The sequence below is a fragment of the Eurosta solidaginis genome, chromosome 4, assembly GCF_040869045.1.
Source record: "Eurosta solidaginis isolate ZX-2024a chromosome 4, ASM4086904v1, whole genome shotgun sequence".
NCBI lineage: Eukaryota > Metazoa > Arthropoda > Insecta > Diptera > Tephritidae > Eurosta > Eurosta solidaginis.
The window spans coordinates 116957211-116975013 of NC_090322.1; the positions used below are offsets into that span (position 1 = coordinate 116957211).

General features: G+C 36.3%; 2 protein-coding genes and 1 pseudogene across 2 annotated transcripts in view; 2 read left to right on the top strand and 1 right to left on the bottom strand.

Moving 5' to 3' along the window:
- The window catches only part of LOC137250187 (lanC-like protein 3 homolog), a 260066-nt gene that overhangs the window by 174275 nt on the left and 67988 nt on the right, over positions 1-17803 (top strand). The gene's annotated exons all lie outside the window — the stretch shown is intronic.
- On the bottom strand, positions 7615-11365 carry LOC137248657 (uncharacterized). Its single transcript, XM_067779558.1, has 5 exons — positions 11351-11365; positions 10606-10734; positions 8293-8478; positions 8079-8235; positions 7615-8016 (listed from the first exon to the last, which is right to left on the bottom strand). The coding sequence occupies exons 1-5, from the start codon at positions 11363-11365 to the stop codon at positions 7892-7894; spliced, it is 612 nt and encodes a 203-aa protein (XP_067635659.1). The 3' UTR covers positions 7615-7891.
- LOC137247713 (transcription termination factor 4, mitochondrial-like) lies at positions 9442-10595 on the top strand (annotated as a pseudogene).

Below are 17803 nucleotides of genomic sequence, written 5' to 3' on the forward strand. Positions count from 1 at the left end.
AGAAATTTTTTATTTATATAGCAGTATAATCCAAGTAAAAAAACGGTCATAACACTAGTCAAAAGACGGTCATATTAACGTAAAAATACTCGTAAAGTTACAGGTATATAACTCAAAAAATGATTGCCAGAACGTGAATGTAAGAACAGTACAGCACTATAGTTTGTTTACTTTTCGATAACCTAAAACCGTATATGTGTGAGCAGTATGGACAATCACATAAATAGGTACGACGGAATGGACTGGTCACAAATGTTACTGCTGCCCTGTACAAATGCTACTTGGCGATTTACGTGTTCCATCGACACAGCTGTTAGTCATTTTCCTAGTCAATTTACGGGCACATTTTTGCTGGGGTGTTGCAGAGGCGTTCTGATTCATCCGTACTCAAACTAATTGCCCTACAAGAATACTGACTATCATATGTCTATCATCTGATTGTCAGCAATGTCAACCTAACGATCAGCGCCTCATACAAACTTTCTATCACAAACTTAAGGGGACTTGCGCAAATGTGATGTAAACAACTGTGTACGTGTGAGATTTTGTCTCCTTCTTATACACCAACATCGCCTACTGATTAAGTATATAGCCGTACTGCTCACTCTCATTCCTTTTCCTCGATCAGTGCTGACACTCTAACTATAAAAAGTGCCATAAATGATAGTTTACTGTAGATATCAGGTTTGATTGTTATACTATCATAAATGACAATTGTTATATTCCGCCAAAAATGAAACAATGCTTTTTGCTTTTTATTTACTTTATTTCATTACGTTTTTAATTTTGTACGTGATAAAGGCATACGCGTTTCTTATTTGTTTAAAATAAATAGTTTTATAAGAATTCGACTTCAGAATGTTCAATTTAAATTCAGAAAATAACCAAACAACAGAATAGCGCTTTCCTCAAGCGGAAACACATTTAAAAATAAATCACCACTAACCACTATTATTTTTCGCGTATCAATTGTTTGAGTGAGCCCCATACATTCCGACAGCTTTTGGTATTTTCTAATATTATTTCTGATTTTTTTTCTTTTAGCATGGAGCTTTGAAATGCTCTCTTTTTCATTTTTTAAACTTATTTTTTATATGGTTTTCGTCGGTTGAAATGGCAGAATTTAAAAAATAACAAAACAACCGTGATAATCATTTGATTGTCATATGAGAGTCAGTAGTGACAACATGATTAAATCGGATAAACTGTTCTCGCATACATAAAATTCCGTTGAGAATTATGTATCTGTCTCACATGCATAATGGTATCTGCTGTATGTTCTTTTGTTCTGTACCAGGTGTCCGAAGCTTTCCCAGTTTGAGTCCTTTTTCATGATTATAGGCTGTTGTTGGGAACATGCGGACATGCGTGAGCGGTCAAAGGAACATACATAAATTTAAGTATCAATGTTTACGTCATCGCAGGATCAGCATTGTCAATTACAAGTGTGAGTGTATTAGTAAAACTATCAGCGTTTCTTGTAGGGTGATTATCGCTCAGCAAAAGTAACTGCAACACGCCCAAAATGGTTGCAAGTGCTTAACGATTTTGTTTGCCGTTTCTATAAAATGTCTATACGAATGTGCTTAAAAGCTATCCAATCTTCAGATTATGGATTTAAATCGCTTCAGCTATGAAGAAGAAATGCTTGAGCGCGTTAGGTTAGTTTTGTTTTTTTCTTAACTCCATATATAATGACTACATTCATAAAAAGTTTAAAGATTGGGGCGTCAAAGGCAATGTGGTGGCAGAACTCAAATATAATATTGATAGCTTGTATCAATTCATAAAATTCATTTCATAAAAACAAGAGCATTTATATCGACGTTGATGATAAAACTTGCAAGATTCAACGTTAAAGCTTTTCAGAGGCCTAAATCTCGAATAAAACCTAGGTGGAAATATGAATAGTTATGATTGACAATGAATTTCTACAAATTTCATTGTTTTATTGTTTTATTTGCATCAGCTTTAAATCCATGTTTGTAGTATTACTTATATCTAAATCTTTATATCTATACTTTATATCATATATGTAATACTCCTTTATTGCTAATAGAAAATGCTCGCAATGTGTTTTGAATTCGAAATCAAAACAAGATAGCATATACAATTTTTGTGATTGTAGCAGCATAAGTGTGACAAAAAAAAAATAAAATTTAGGTACATTCCATTATTGAATACAAAAGCAAAAACGTTTAAACAGCAATATATCGGCACTCTGATGTTTGGGATTGTACCTAGCCTTTTGTAGCAATATAGGAGTATAACATATATACTTTATATAAAATAAATATGTTGTGAGATCTATGTTTTATAGTACATATTTACTATATAGTTGCGAACACAAAAATACCAGTGCCAATTTTTATCAAATTTCAGCAAGTTTCGCTTCAGTTAAAATATTTTTGCAATTTTTTTTATAAAAATATAGGTCAATATACAATTAGACGAATATAAGTTGGAGTTTAAAACTTTACAGCTCCGACACATAAGCAGTTTTTCATATAGATGAGTTTAACACATGCTTATGCATTATGAGTAGATTGCATGTATTTTTATGGAGAATGGTAGAATGAGCGACACTGGCGCCATCTGATATTGAAAAGTAGCCAACTCCCCAATTTTGTTCCAAGCAAATCATAAGAAGAAGAATTTGACATTTGCTTTGGCTAAGGGTGTTGGCACACTTTGCAAGTGAAATTACTTTTCCCACTGGTTGGTAAATTTTCTAACATTTTTCACAATTAAAAACTGCAATATAACAATCGAATACGACACAAAATATGTTAGCAAGTATTTTTGTTGTATAGGGAGAATGTTTACAACAGTGCTTCGCGAAATTTTGTTTGTGAACGGGCAAGGCGTAATAAACTTCAATTGCCAAGTCTGAAGTTTCTTCATATTTACAAATGCAACATCTTGGCTGATTGTGGCGATGTTATTGGAATGCATAAGCTTGCGTTAAACGCATCTATATGAAAAATGTCATTGTGTCACCGCCTTTACTCAAAAATCGGGAAAATCCAGCGGAGTCTCATGAAAATTTGCAACTTTTTACCAAGAATTTTTAGAAATTTTCTGAGAATTCAGTTTTGTAGCTCATTCTATTTTAGTATTGGCAATTTTTTTTCTAACGGACCATCGTATTTTTTTCCTTTTATAAAAAAATTCCCTTCTAAAATTTGTATGGAAAAAATTCGAAGGTCCGTTAGAAAAAAATTTCCAAAAATGAGGAAGTCTTTTTACCGAAATAAGATTAGCACATTATTGTACTAAAATAGAACGAGCTACAAAACTGAATTCTCAGAAAATTTCTAAAAATTCTTGGTAAAAAGTTGCAAATTTTCATGAGACCGCTGGATTTTCCCGATTTTTGAGTAAAGTTTTAAGCTCCAACTTATATTCGTCTAATTATATATTGACCTATATTTTTATAAAAAAAATTGCAAAAATATTTTAACTGAAGCGAAACTTGCTGAAATTTGATAAAAATTGGCACTGGAACCGAAACTTGTTAAAAGTACCACTGATATTTTTGTTTTCACATCTGTATATCGAAATTGTTCAAGACTTTTATTCATTTACTATCACAAAAAATAAATTAGTGGGAAAAAACTTTTTATCTATCTTATTAAGGTACTTATGCTTTCATTAAGCTTCGTTTTAACTTTTTAGGTACTTCTGGTTGAATACTTATGTCTGGAAAGGCAGAACCATTGTTTCTAGGTCCCGAATCAGTTCCTCGACGTACGAGTAACAGAAGCATAAATAGAAGCAGCAACAAAAAGAGTATCAACACTAAAAGCGGAAGAAAAACGAAAATTAGTCGAAGAAATCAATAGTGGATATTCCAAAGAAGTAAAAGTCGAAATTTCCAAATGAAGAGGGACAATAGTTTTAGTGAATCGCAAGGATCAGCTCAAAATATAATCTGAAACAGGGCGTTCTTCAAACAATGCATAGTTAAGTGGTTCTGAAAAGTGCACTGAATTAGCAAAAATCCTCGCGATTCACTAAAACTATTGTCCCTTTTCAATACTATACCCTTTTTTGTTGCTGCTTATTATTAAGCTTCTGTTACTCGTCGTTCGAGGAACCGCTCCGGTACCTAGAAACAATAAAGTTTACAACAATTAAGTTTAGGACTCACGTACAAACTCTGTAGTCATATTTGCTACTATAGCTTCTAATGCCTCAGACTGCCGAGAAAAAATAGCAACTAGCTGCTCTAACGACTTGACGATGGAATTTGCAGCATCTGCTTCTAGCATAGCTGCTTCAGCTAAATTTTGCATTGCCTTGGCCTGTGCCTCACCCACGTCAACTAGTGCTTTGGTTGCATCGGCTTGAATTTTCGCCGAATCGGCAATGCGGTGTTGGAAGGTTTGAGTCTGTGTGGTTCTGCGCTGCGCTCTGCTCGGTGTCACTAGAGCGGTCGTGCTGGTATTAACTTCCTCTGTGGAATTTGGCGTTTCACAAGCAGATGGTGGCGTCGGAGATACTGGGCCTGCTATAGCACTCACTCCTGCGAATTCAACTAGCGCTGCAGCTGTGGAAGACGTTGCCCTCGATGGCCTCGACACACCAAGTGTCATTCCGCTTGACGCTGCTTCTTTCGTCATCAGCAGCATTCTGTCTATAACCTCCTCCACTTCGTTGAGTGGAGACGGCTGAAATGGTCCGCCACCTGTAGCACTCACATGAGCCGCGTTTTCCGCAATTTTTTTTTGGTGCGGCATTTGAGGTCGGCAAAAATCTATAAAATAATAATATTTGGGTATACATATGTATGTACATATAATACCTTACTCCATTCACTCGCTCTTCTTTGAGGTGGGCCGTGGAAATTTACTTTTTGGTAGCAACTTTTCGTGATACAGAATACCAATCGACGAGCACTTTCGGTACGTAACAGTCAGCTGTTGTCTTTTAATCTTAATCTTAATACTATTGTGGCGAATTTTCACATCACTAAATCACAAATCACACACACAAGATTGCGCATGGCGCATGTAAACAAGAGATCAGCTGTTTTTTATGGGAAATTTTTACGTCATATTCCTTTAGCTCTTGTTTTTTTCTCTCTTTCATTCGCTCAAGCATTCAAGTGTGACGTAGCTGCGCAGATCGAAGCAATTTTGAACTCGTGAATGCGCGATTTTCTGTTTGTGATTTGTGTCACTAAAGGCCGTGACACAATGACATTTTTCATATAGATGCGTTTAACACAAGCTTATGCATTCCAATAATATCGCCACAATCAACCAAGATGTTGCGTTTGTAAATATGAGAGAATTTCAGACTTGGCTATTTAAGTTTATTTCGCCTTGCCTATTCACATACAAAGTTTCGCCAAGCACTGGTATAAACATTCTCCCTATACAACAAAAATACTTGCTAACATATTTTGTGTCGTATTCATTTCTTATATTGCAGTTCCCTGCAAAAACGCTCCACGTCATTTTACTAGTCATTTTACGGTCATTGTGACTTTCTGCAGCGGTTATATTCATAGTCATTTTTGCATGGCGTGATTAGGTTTTGTGACCAAATTTTCCGTTTCGTTCCTATTAATGTGATCGTGCATTCCGCTCCCACTTATAGGATGTGAGCATAGCACTGTGCTGCTCACACACGTCACAATGCTCGTCAAATGGCCGTCATTTTTCCGTCATTTAACTCTACGTTTTCGAGCCATTTGACAATCAATTTTACTGCGGTTTTACCATTTATATAACCGCCATATAACGTGAATGTTACCTGCAGATTTACTTTACCTGGAGCAGCCACCCAGCAAAAATGTGCCCGTAAATTGACTAGGAAAATGACTAACAGCTGTGTCGATGGAACACGTAAATCGCTAAGTAGCATTTGTACAGGGCAGCAGTAACATTTGTGACCAGTCCATTCCGTCGTACCTATTTATGTGATTGTCCATACTGCTCACACATATACGGTTTTAGGTTATCGAAAAGTAAACAAACTATAGTGCTGTACTGTTCTTACATTCACGTTCTGGCAATCATTTTTTGAGTTATATACCTGTAACTTTACGAGTATTTTTACGTTAATATGACCGTCTTTTTACTAGTGTTATGACCGTTTTTTTACTTGGATTATACTGCTATATTAATAAAATATTTCTTTAATTCAAATCTATTAACATTTATTTTATTAAACATTTTTACAATATATTACATTATTTATAATAGTTGTAAATTATTAACTATAAGTCTTAAGGAATAGTTTTTCAGTCTTGTTGGTGACCCATAAATACAAATTTTATTGTATGCGATTGTATGCAAACAAAGTTAAGGGAAACTTAAATAAATTAATTAATGATATAGAAAACAAAAGAGAAGAACTAATAAAACTATTGGTTGCAATAAACCATCAAATCGCGAGTAGGCAATTCACAATTTGAGTCAATTGACTTGTAATTCGCCAATTTGAATGCTATACCTTTTTTATTTTAGTTCAGAAAGCTGCAATTGAGGTTCGAAAGTTACAATTTAAGTTCAAAAATTTCAATTCAAGTTCAGAAAATTTAAATTCAAGCTCAAAATTTCTATTTGTAGTTCAGAAAATTAAAATGGAAGTTCAGAATTTCTGTTTGTAGTTCAGAAAATTATATTTGAACTTAAATTGTAATTTTCTGAACTTCAGTTGTAATTTGCTGAACTGCAGTTGAAATTCCTGAGCTTCAATTATAATTTACTGAACTTCTATTGAAAATTGTGAACTTCAATTGTAATTTTTTGAACTTAAATTGAAATTCCTGAGCTTTCAGAACTTCAATTGCAACTTTCAAATTTTTTTTACATAAAATAAACAATTTAAAATTTTTTCTGACAGTTAAAGTGGTGAATTGCCTACCAGTGGTTTGAAACCACTTGCATTCGTGTTGGCGCTTCTCTATATCATTAATATAACAATATCTTTTGAATAATTTAATTAATACACAAATATACATTTTTTTCCTTTACATTTTAGAACTTTGTACAAAAATATGTAATTTTACATATCGCAACCTAACCCTTAAAGTATTTCAACTCATAATCAGAGTAACTTTGTGTTGAATGTTGATTTATACCACGAAAATAACAAAATGGGTAACAAAACCAGGCTAAACGATAACGTTAAATACCAAAAAAAAGTTATTTCACGATGCTTTCATGGATCGATTTACACTTAAGTACCGATCTGAATTTTTTTTAAGTTTTCACATTTTTTAGTTTAAAATGCGATATATGCATTCAGTGGAATAATTTTAGATTGAATGTACTTCATGCAATTTTTTTTCTTCGTGATTTTGCAATAATAAACGTAGGTACTCATAGTAATTTTTTGTTTTGAATTATGTGATTACAATATTTATAAGGACTATTTAGTTGATGGTATTGGTACTGTCAGTTAAATTCATCAGCAATCATTTATATTCAAAATATTTTTTGTTATACATCTATTTTATAAATTTTGGTTAAAAATTATTGACAAATTCGTTGCAATTAGATTGCTTTAAAGATCTTTGCAAATTTTGTGCGATTGTTGAATATTATTTTAATTAGAGCATAAAAAGCTTAGATTAGTAACGTAGGAAAAAACTTAGAATTATTTCAGTTAAGTTCATCACAAATATGTATATTCAAAATACTTATTTCTTATACATCTAGTTTATAAATTTTTGGTTAAAAATTATTGACAAATTCGTTGCAATTAAATTGCTTTAAAATTCTCTGCAAACTTTGGGCGATTGTTGAATATTATTTTAATTAGGCATAAAAACCTTAGAATAGGAACGTAGGAAAAAACTTAGAATTATTAGGTTCTTATATAGTTTTTAAACAAGATTATTTCAGTGTGTCTTGTTCGTTTGTTGTATGTAGGCTTATGCTGTTGCAGAGCTGGATTTATTGCTCAGATACCGCCTTTGTTTATGCCGGTTGTGGCTCAGCGTTAAACACCGTCTAATGCTGTCTTCGAAGTCGATCCTGCCTTGCAGTTTGAAAACGTCTAAATTAATAGGAATGGACAATGAAAATAATGACATTTTAAAACAATTTAAATTACACTACCAAAAAGTACGCTGTTCACGAGTTTCAGTGTAGATAAAGATCGTTTGCCATGTACTCCGTCCCAGTTAAAATTGAAAAGAACGTTGTCAGAGAAAAGTTTTCTCATTACTCCAATAATGTCTGATGATGCATCTTTCAGCATAAAGATATATGATTTCTAAATGAAAACCACCAATTTAAGTTATGAAATACAATTAAAAATATTCAAAAATACCATTGATTCTTGATAATCATCTGAGTCCAACTTTTTCTCAATGTCATAAACTGAATCCAACGATGTTAGTGGCATAACGATAGAGAGCTCGGTGTGAGTATCATTTTCCATTTCTCCGCTGATACGGCATACTATTTTGTGCGTTTTCTTCCAATGTTGAGCCATGACTTCTGCCAATTCTGGAAGCTGCAATTATAGCATAAATAATAATTAAAGAGAATCAAGGTATTGCGGCTACAATTACTAGGGTTTCACAAATGACAGTTCAATATTTCACTATGCACCTTTTCTTCAATCTTAGTCAATCTAAATTCCAGGTCGATATGCTTCTGTAATATTGTTTGTAGTATCGCCATTATATTTTCGTTTGTTGTAGGGAATGTTCCTTCGTTGGTTAAGGAAGTAGCCGCATTATTCAAAACAGTACTCGTTGTATTAAGGAGGAGTGAAAGGACGCGCTGTGTTGTGCTACATCGATGATGTAGTCGTATCCCTAACGTAATCAGCTGTTTATTGTTACGACGGTAAACCAAAAACCAATTGGTTGGCTACGATATGTTTACGACCTTAGCGGCACCAATAATTGATTGCATTGATTCTCATAAGGTTGGTCGAATCAGCTGTTATAAGGTTACCGATAAAGCACCAATGTCTGCAGCTTTAGTGACGCGATAAACGTAAAAAGCCAAAGCAAAGAAGATAAATTATGAAGAGACGTATGCTCAATGTTTTCTAAGAGGAAGTCGCTGTTTTTTTGGGCGAGATGTGCATAAAATGTCTTCTAACCATTTTCGTGGGGTACTTGCGTTTATTTTTCCGCCTGTATTTAATTAACTAATTAATTCTCTTTCCAAAAATCACAGTTGCATAAAGTATCTACACTGTAGGAATAAATGCGAGAAAATTCAAAAATGTCCCTCTTTGAAAAAATTCGGCATATATTTTTTGATTTCTGGGAGTTACTCGCCACTCGTAGCAGACTGGTGGCTCTTATTTTATTTATCCTCTTTGCATTGTTGCTCAACACAAGTTTCCTGAAAGCGCCGATTGTGACGCAGCCATTTTGACGAGGCCATTTACAGTACGGCATCACATCACCGCAATCTGCTGTTCTATTTGTTTTGAACCGAGGTTCCTATAGCTTTCGTAATGTTGCGGAAATTTTTAACAAATTCCAATAAATATGTGCCGTTGCTTCACAGAAGACAGCAAGTAAGATTAAAATTAATGAGTTAATGAATATTTTTAATTTAGTTCATACATGACCAACAGCTATCAACACCAAGTACGGTGAGCACAGTGCTCGATGATGAAACACCATTGGATCAAGCGCACATAGACGAAGCTGTGAGAGTGAATCCTTTGTTGGCTAGAGTGTCCCGGCACAATGGCGTAATGCACATGAAACACTCATGAATCACGGTCTCAATACGAGCAATTTCCTGCGCATTGCAACCGGTAATCCGGAGGTGTTTGCACGTCCGACACAACGTCTAGTTGATGCAATGGAATTTTGGCGCAGCTTTCAATTCACCTAGAAGCTAATGTTTTTACTGCTAACAAAATATTCAGAACTTTTAGACGTGAACGAAAACATACGTTTACGTAAACATATTGGTTATTTGAAATCATTTGCTGGCACTAGCAAAAATGTTTGGAAATTGTTAATGAATTGTCCGGATTTACTTGAACAGTCGGAGCGACGTGCCGAAGAAAAGGTGACGTACTTGAAAGAGGTAATGCGTGCGGAAATACCTGAAAAAATAAAATCAGAAGCGTTATCTAAGCCATTAGAGGAGATACGTTGCCGCCATGACTTTCTTGAAAGACTGGGTCTATTCAAACCAAGACCACTTAAAGTAGATCCAGATGAGCCAACTAAGAATCCACTTTTATATCAAATAACCAATAAATCGGACAATGCATTTGCAACTAAGGTGTGCCATGTTACACTTGCAGAATTTGAAGCATTTAAAGACTTGTACGCACGGGAATTGAAACGAAAACAGGATGCTGAATACGAAGATGAGGATATGCAGCTAGTACGCGGGTATAAAAAGCATTGAAAAGCTCGTAGATATTTTTGTTAGTTACATGTTACATATATTAATTTAATTAAAAAAAAAAAAACAATTGTTTTAAAATTCCGATGTGAATTTCTTATTCGAACAATTTGCACAAATTTGTTTTATCCTCTGCGTAAGTAACGCCCAATTGTCTACGAATTTGATCCTCAATATATTACAATGCCAAACTTTCTTTATGATCAAGTAAATCACTTTGTGTTTTGTGCTCTAAAATGCAATGACGTACCTCTTCTGCTTCAAAACTCAGCGCTAAGCGATTGGGAAAATATGTTGATAAATCTCTTTTTGTCAATGGAAATTCTTTTTCTTCACCATTTACATCTATAATTTTCACAGGACACCAATAGTACGGCACCTAGTTTCATTGAAAATTCCATAGCTCATATTAATTTATGTATAAACGTTTTTTATATGCACGAATTGAATTATTCACTGTACGCAGATGCTACCAAAAATGCAATAACCTACATCCATTAAAAATCACTTGATTTTGGTTCCTTTGTGGAAAATATAAATGCAAATACCGTAGCGCACACAACACTTAATTTAAATTTAGTTTTTATTATATCCTAAATTATTTGTAAATAAATTTTTCTTACTCTGCTGTTGCGTTTCAAGCTGAAAATAACAAATGGTGGATTCGCATAAAATTTTTGTGACGTATTTGAGGGTACATAGCATGTAAGAAAAGGCAAGCATATATGTGTCGGGCATTTCAATTAGGCCATCTCATTCTGCCATACTAATAATTGTGGAACAATGTGGGATATTTTGTTGGTGGTCGCCATCTTTGGTCACTAGATTTTTGCTGGGTTTTTACTTACGAAAAATGTTATAAAATTTACCAACGAGTGGAGCAAATGCCAAATTCTCTTTCTAATGATTTTCTTGGAACAAAATTGGGGAGTTGGCTACTTTTCAATATCAGATGGCGCCAGTGTCGCTCATTCTACCATTCTCCATAAAAATACGTGCAATGTATTCATAATGCAAAAGCTTGAGTTAAACTCATATATATGAAAAACTGCTTATATGTCGCAGCTATAAATAAATGCACAAACAACAAAAACATTAAAGCAAGCTACATAAACACATTAAAGGCTGGTTTCCATTATGTCAAAATTAATGACATCAAATATTGACATCAAGTGACAGCTGGTCATTTGGTGTCAAAATCGTTTTCATTACATCTCCTTAACTGGCACAAAGTATGAGTGTCAAACGCTTTCGTCAAAACCACGTGTCAATTGATTGACCTTCTGTTTTCATTTCTGATGTCAAACCTTACGTGTCAGTTGATTGACAGTCCATTTTCATATTTCATGTAAAAGCTTAAACGTCATTTCTTGGCAGCTGATCAGCTTTATATAAATAAAAAGAATATTTGAAAATAAAATAATATAAACAAATAAAATGCGTAAAAATATAAAAATTAATATAGCTACTTCTGCTCTTTGTTTGGTGACATCGCTACGAGCTTTGAAAAATAAAGGGTGTAACCAAAGAAAGCCGAAGAAGTTAACGGGGCTATAGTCTCAACGGCACGTCTGATTGTTGTACTGGTATGCTTAAAACTTTCGTAATTAAATGACCTACAACATAGGAGGCTAACTTTTTTTCGTCAATAGAATTTTTCCGATTTTAAAGTGGTTAAATCTGAAATTTTGTAAAAAATTTCGTTTTTTTTTCAAAATTTTTTGAAGGTTTTTTGGCATAGTGGCCAAACTACTGAAGATACTTAAGGGAGGTGAAGGCAAGAAATTTGTATGGGAATTAGTATAATGCATAATTCAACAGTTTAAAACGAAAAAATGAAAAATAAAAATTTTTGCCGTACCTATTTTGAAGTAGTGTTCTGCAAAAATGGGAATTTTCATAATTTCACTTTAGGAAAGGCCTATTTTATTCTTGGAGACTAAAGTTGATGAAAATTTGTTGAGTAGTGTAATTTCTTTACTTACCTAAAATTTGCAAGTCGATTTTGGTGCAGTTTATTCAAGAAATCAGCTGTGTAAATATAAACGTAGAGAAAAATGCCAACATGCTGCCAAATGCATTTTGACAGTCAAGTGTTGCCATATCAACTGGCTAACAGAAATGGGGCCGTTTTCATTTAGCTGACATTTAAATTGACACAGCGTAGTCAAAAGTGACGACAAGCACAATTGACTACATATAGTGTAGATTAGTTCTAATATCGTTTAGTGTAGCCATGGCATAATATTTGTTATTTGTGAATGTATGGCAACTCACTACCCTACAAGACGGAGGTAACTGCTCTCAGAATCGCCACGGGCTGCCTTCTTATGTCCCCAGAACACCATCTGCATAATGAGGCGAGAATACTCCCCATCAGGGAGAGAAATGAGATGCTGACCAAACAGTTTCTGTTGAATACCCAGAAACCTGGGCATCCCAACAGACATCTGATTGACGAACCAGCACCGCCTAGGGGCCTAAGGAGTCATCTCCGTAAGCATTTTGAGGAAATACGGCACCTGAGAACCCAGCCGTATGAAGCGGAAAAACACAAGCAGGTCCTTGGTGAACTCCATAGACAGGCGTCGGACCTTTATGTCGGGAATTGCCCGGTGAATCCAGTACCTGAAGAAAAATATCCAGAACTCGCAGAAGAGGAACGCATACTCCCCAGGGAAACGCGTGTCACTCTTGCTCAACTTCGTTCTGGATACTGTAACAGGTTAAACTCTTACCTATCCAGAATCAACCCCGACATACAAAATGTATGCCCTGCTTGCAATGTGTCCCCACATGACACCAACCATCTCTTTAATTGTAATGTGGAACCAACGCCTCTAACACCCCTTTCCTTATGGTCCACCCCTGTTGAAACGGCAAGTTTCCTTGGACTCCCGTTAGAGGATATTGATGACAATTTGTGATCGGTCGCGGCTATTTAGGTGGGCGAGCATTGCTACAACAACAACAACAACAACGGAGGTAACCAGTTCACCCACCCATTCAAAGCTTTTTTCGCTCTCCACTAACGCATCGACGTTTCATGCTGTCATCAAAATGACAGTTCATTAATTATTCCGGAAAACATTGAAACGCAAAAAAAATATATTTGTTTACAACGAAAAATATCTTGTGCTTTTAGTTGTGACATGTGACGGAAATTAAAAATTTTGTTGCAGAGAACACCTTTTTGCGTTGGCGGCCTTCGCCCAAAATAACATTAAGTTAATTTTAGTTGTGACATGTGACGGAAATTAAACATTTTGCTGCAGAGACCATCTTTTTGCGTTGGCGGCCTTCGCCCAAAATAATATTAAGGGTAACGTTTTACAAGACGGTACACCACCAATTTAAAAATATCAAATAATAATAAAAACGGAGCTCGAGGCGCGTCTTCTGATTCCACGTTTGATAACTTTTGATAAAAATTAGGTGGTGCACCGTCTTTTAAATCGTTACCATATTAAGTTGTATAGAATCGACGGGATGGCCTACAAGGTTTCATGTCAACTAAATCGCTCCCGATATGATCGGGCTAGTACCTTAATGGTTCCCGGAACGTACCCGATCTGCATCCGGTAAAGGACCAACAAAGTCGATAACGGGGAGTGTCCTTATCGCTACAACAACAACAACATTATTTACTTTCTGATTTTCATTCATACGTACATATGTGCATTTTAAAATAATAAAAAAATGTTATATTATTCTAATAGATATCATCTCCGCCGGGTTGCGATTCAGCTCAGAATATGGCAAAATCAGAGGAAATCTACAATTAAATGCAGGTTCACGTGCCATTTGGCAAGGATACAAGGTACTTTACAAGCAACATGCTTTGGAATACGGTACCAAACTGGTTGGATGTATTTCCCTAAAAAAGAGTGGAACTACGCATCTTGGTTTGCCAGTATTTGCTTCGGTAATTTATATTGATTTGTAGTGATTAAAATTGCAATAGTAGATAATTTAATGTGAATTAAAATTGAATAGGTAGCCGGAGCAAAAAAGGCAACTGATCGGCATGCAACTGGTATTTATGTGGCGCCACCGGGAGCTGCTGCTGCTATCCTAGAAGCATTAGAAGCAGAAATGTCTTTGATTTTTTGAATCACCAAAGGTGTGCCATAACATGATATGGCTCGCGTTAAGCACGCTCTCTTAAGGAAAAAAAAATCGCGTCTAGTCAGGCCCGATTGTGCAGGAATCATCGCACCAGAAAGGGTAAGTAAATTGGCTACCATATTAAATATATAAGGAACATGTATGAATTTTTTAGTGATAATTTGTCATGCTTTTGTTGATAATCAACTGAAGAATGCAAATACGACAGAGTTCGAAGTTCATGTGAAAACCAATTAATTTTTTTAATTAGCGTTTGGGAGAAAAACATATATGTATGTATGCATAGAACTGCATAGAAAGGAAGGGGAGGAAAAATTAATTATTATCAGTAGATTTGCAAGATTTTTGTCATCTTCCGTGAATCGCAGTTGTCATTACATTGCGTTAAGAGAGGACATCAACACCTTACTACCCACAGCCAGTTAAAATTTTAGTAAATTTTGCTCTTTTCATCACTGTTTCAAAACGTGGAAAGTTATATATCGAGCATTCCATGGAGAATGGTACATTTTTGCAGACTTTCGCATTGCCGGCATTATTAATATTCAATCCCTAGAAGGTTTAATGTAGTCATATCAATAGTTCCCGAGATGGTGGGGCTAGTGCCACAATGGTGCTTGTTACCGGAACGTAGATAGATAGATAATTTATTGAGGATTGCACAGTGACTTGCACATCTCCTTCACAGCACCTCATCCTAGCCGACTTCCTTGATGAACCCCAGCAGTGTTCTTGGCTTGAGGGATTAAATGTGGGAATGCTCTGGCCAAGGTGAGCCCATAAACTTAGCCCTACGTCTTGAAATTGCGCCGCAATCTAGAAGGATATGGTCCACCGTCTGCTGATCCATCACAAAATCGGTATGTGTTGTTCGATAGTATACCCAGCTTTTGCATGTGACTGTTCAGCCTATTGTGTCTTGTAAGAATAGCCGTTAGGGTTCTTAGGTTATCTTTTTGAGAGGCCTATTAATGCCCTATATCGAGTTGTGCTGTAACCCCCTAACATGAACTTAGATTGACTCAGGCCTGGCATATTGCGCCAGTGTTCTCTCTTTTCCCACCCTTCTGCTAATAAATGCCCCTGTGGGCCAACTGGCAGTAACGGCTCGAGATCGATGGGTCATGCAGTTGCTGCCTCTCTTTCCGTGTTGTCCGCCTGCTGTTGTTGTTGTAGCAGTGCTTCGCCCCCATCCAATAGGTGCGACCGATCACAAATTGTCATCAATATTCTCTAACGGGAGTCCAAAGAAACTTTCTGTTTCAACAGGGGTGGACCATAATGAGAGGAGTGCTAGAGGCGTTGGTTCCACAATACAGTTAAAGAGATGGTTGGTGTCATGTGGGGACACATTACAAGCAGGACAATGTTTTGTATGTCGGTTGATTCTGGATAGGTAAGAGTTTAACCTGTTACGTTATCCAGCTCGAAGTTGAGCTAGAGTGACTACTCTCGTTTCCCTAGGGAGAGTGCGTTCCTCCTCTGCTAGTTTTGTTCTTTGAGTACAGGAATCACCGGCATAGAGGTCCGACGCCTGTTTGTGGAGTTCACTGAAGACATGCTTGTGTTTTTAAGCTTCATACGGCTGTGTTCTCAGGTGCCGTATTTCCTCATGATGTAATGAGGCCGTGAACAAAAAGAGCCACAAAAGATTTATAAAAGTTACGAGGACGCTGGATTTTGGAATCTAGCCCAGAGCAACCTGTCCGATGCAACCATCCCTTGCACTTGAAACACTGACAAGAGTATTTATTTTTTTGATTTAATTTATTTATTATTACGGCTGTTTAGGCCTAAAACTTAAACTACTAAGTACAATTCATTGTTATAATCACTTATTTCTATTGAATATGCTGTTGGAATGCCATTTGATTCCGATCAGCATATTTACTAGCGTGACAAAGGGACGAGTCTGGGAGCCACTCATTTTAGGAAGGTTGGAAAGGACGCGTTTCCAATCCTCCAGTGCTCCCAGCTTAAGGCAACAAAATTTGGAACTTATATTTTTCAATTATATGTGTATTTTAAGCTGTCGGAATGTATTAGTCTCCGATCAACACAGCTAAACATGTCTTTGGATGCTGGAAGTTGATAATAACGTGTATCCAATCACCCCTCAACTTTGTTTAGTAAATACGCTGTCGGAATGCATGAAGATTCCGATTAGCACAGCTCAACATATAATGGGAGGTTGAAAAGGACATGTTTCCAATCCCCCCTGCTCCAACTTTTATTTGGCCTTATTTTCGTTATATAATTTTCGTTATTTTTGTTACACATTATATAATTTTATTGTTATATTAATGCTGTCGGAATGCGAGTGATTCCGATCAGCAACAGTAAATACCAGCTGGAAATACCGAATTCCAGCGAAATTAGTTGTTGGAAATGTCTGGAGTTACAGGTGGCGACCGATTTTCTTTTCCTTAGGGCCGGATGCATTGTATTTTGCTGCTTCCAATATTACCATTCCCTTTTCGCGCTCCAGTATCGGATATATCATGTAAAAAATAAGAGGAGAAAAACGTTATCTTATTGGAAGGGTTTTACAATGCTCCAATAAACTTTTTTTAAAAGTATTGAAGTTATTACTACTTTTTATGTGATAATTAAGTTCATTGAAATATTTCAGGCCCTTATATATATGACCGTCCTAAAAAGATTCTTTTCCAGCAAACGCAGCAAACTCATTTCTCAGGACCGGGGTCAGGAGAAGGAACCGGATTGGGGTCGATACCTTCCCGGAAGAGGAGAGTATGGCGCAGACCCGCTGCAAGGATCTGCTGGGAGGATGACAATTTGTGGGAGCGACGCAATAACTTAAACACTGAGTCCGCCTGCTCATTACCCTCTACTCCCCTGTGGCCTAGGACCCAGGCCAACAGTACTACGTTGTGTGCTCCTAATTGATTTAGCTTTTCTACGCACTGAAGGACCAGTGCTGACTTTATTCGAACGCCGCAAATGCCTTTAGTGGGGCCTGACTGCCTGACTGAGTATGGCAATTGTTTTATTGGGGTATCAGGCGCTGAAGGTTCAGCTTAGCGCACTAACTTATGGCGAATACTTCCGCTTGAAAATGCTCGGATGTGCTTTCAGGGTTACTGATATTTTGGCTCTGGGTCCGAAAACTCTGGCTCCAATCCCCTCTGGCGTCTTCGAGCCATCTATGTACCATACGATCTTGAGCAGACTAGTAATACATTGCACCCGCCCATACCTATACAGCCGTACCAAGAGACTGAGCAGCCCATTACATTTTGGCACAACCGGAGCACTGCTGTACATCCAATCTATATGAAAGCTATGCATTCAAAAGT

Excerpts from the sequence above, each read along its gene's own strand:
- LOC137248657 (XM_067779558.1), bottom strand. Across the intron at positions 8,479-10,605 it reads TGAGTTTTGAAGCAGAAGAG|CTTCCAGAATTGGCAGAAGT; the intron begins GTACGTCATTGC and ends CTATAATTGCAG. Across the intron at positions 8,236-8,292 it reads ATGATTATCAAGAATCAATG|AAATCATATATCTTTATGCT; the intron begins GTATTTTTGAAT and ends GTTTTCATTTAG.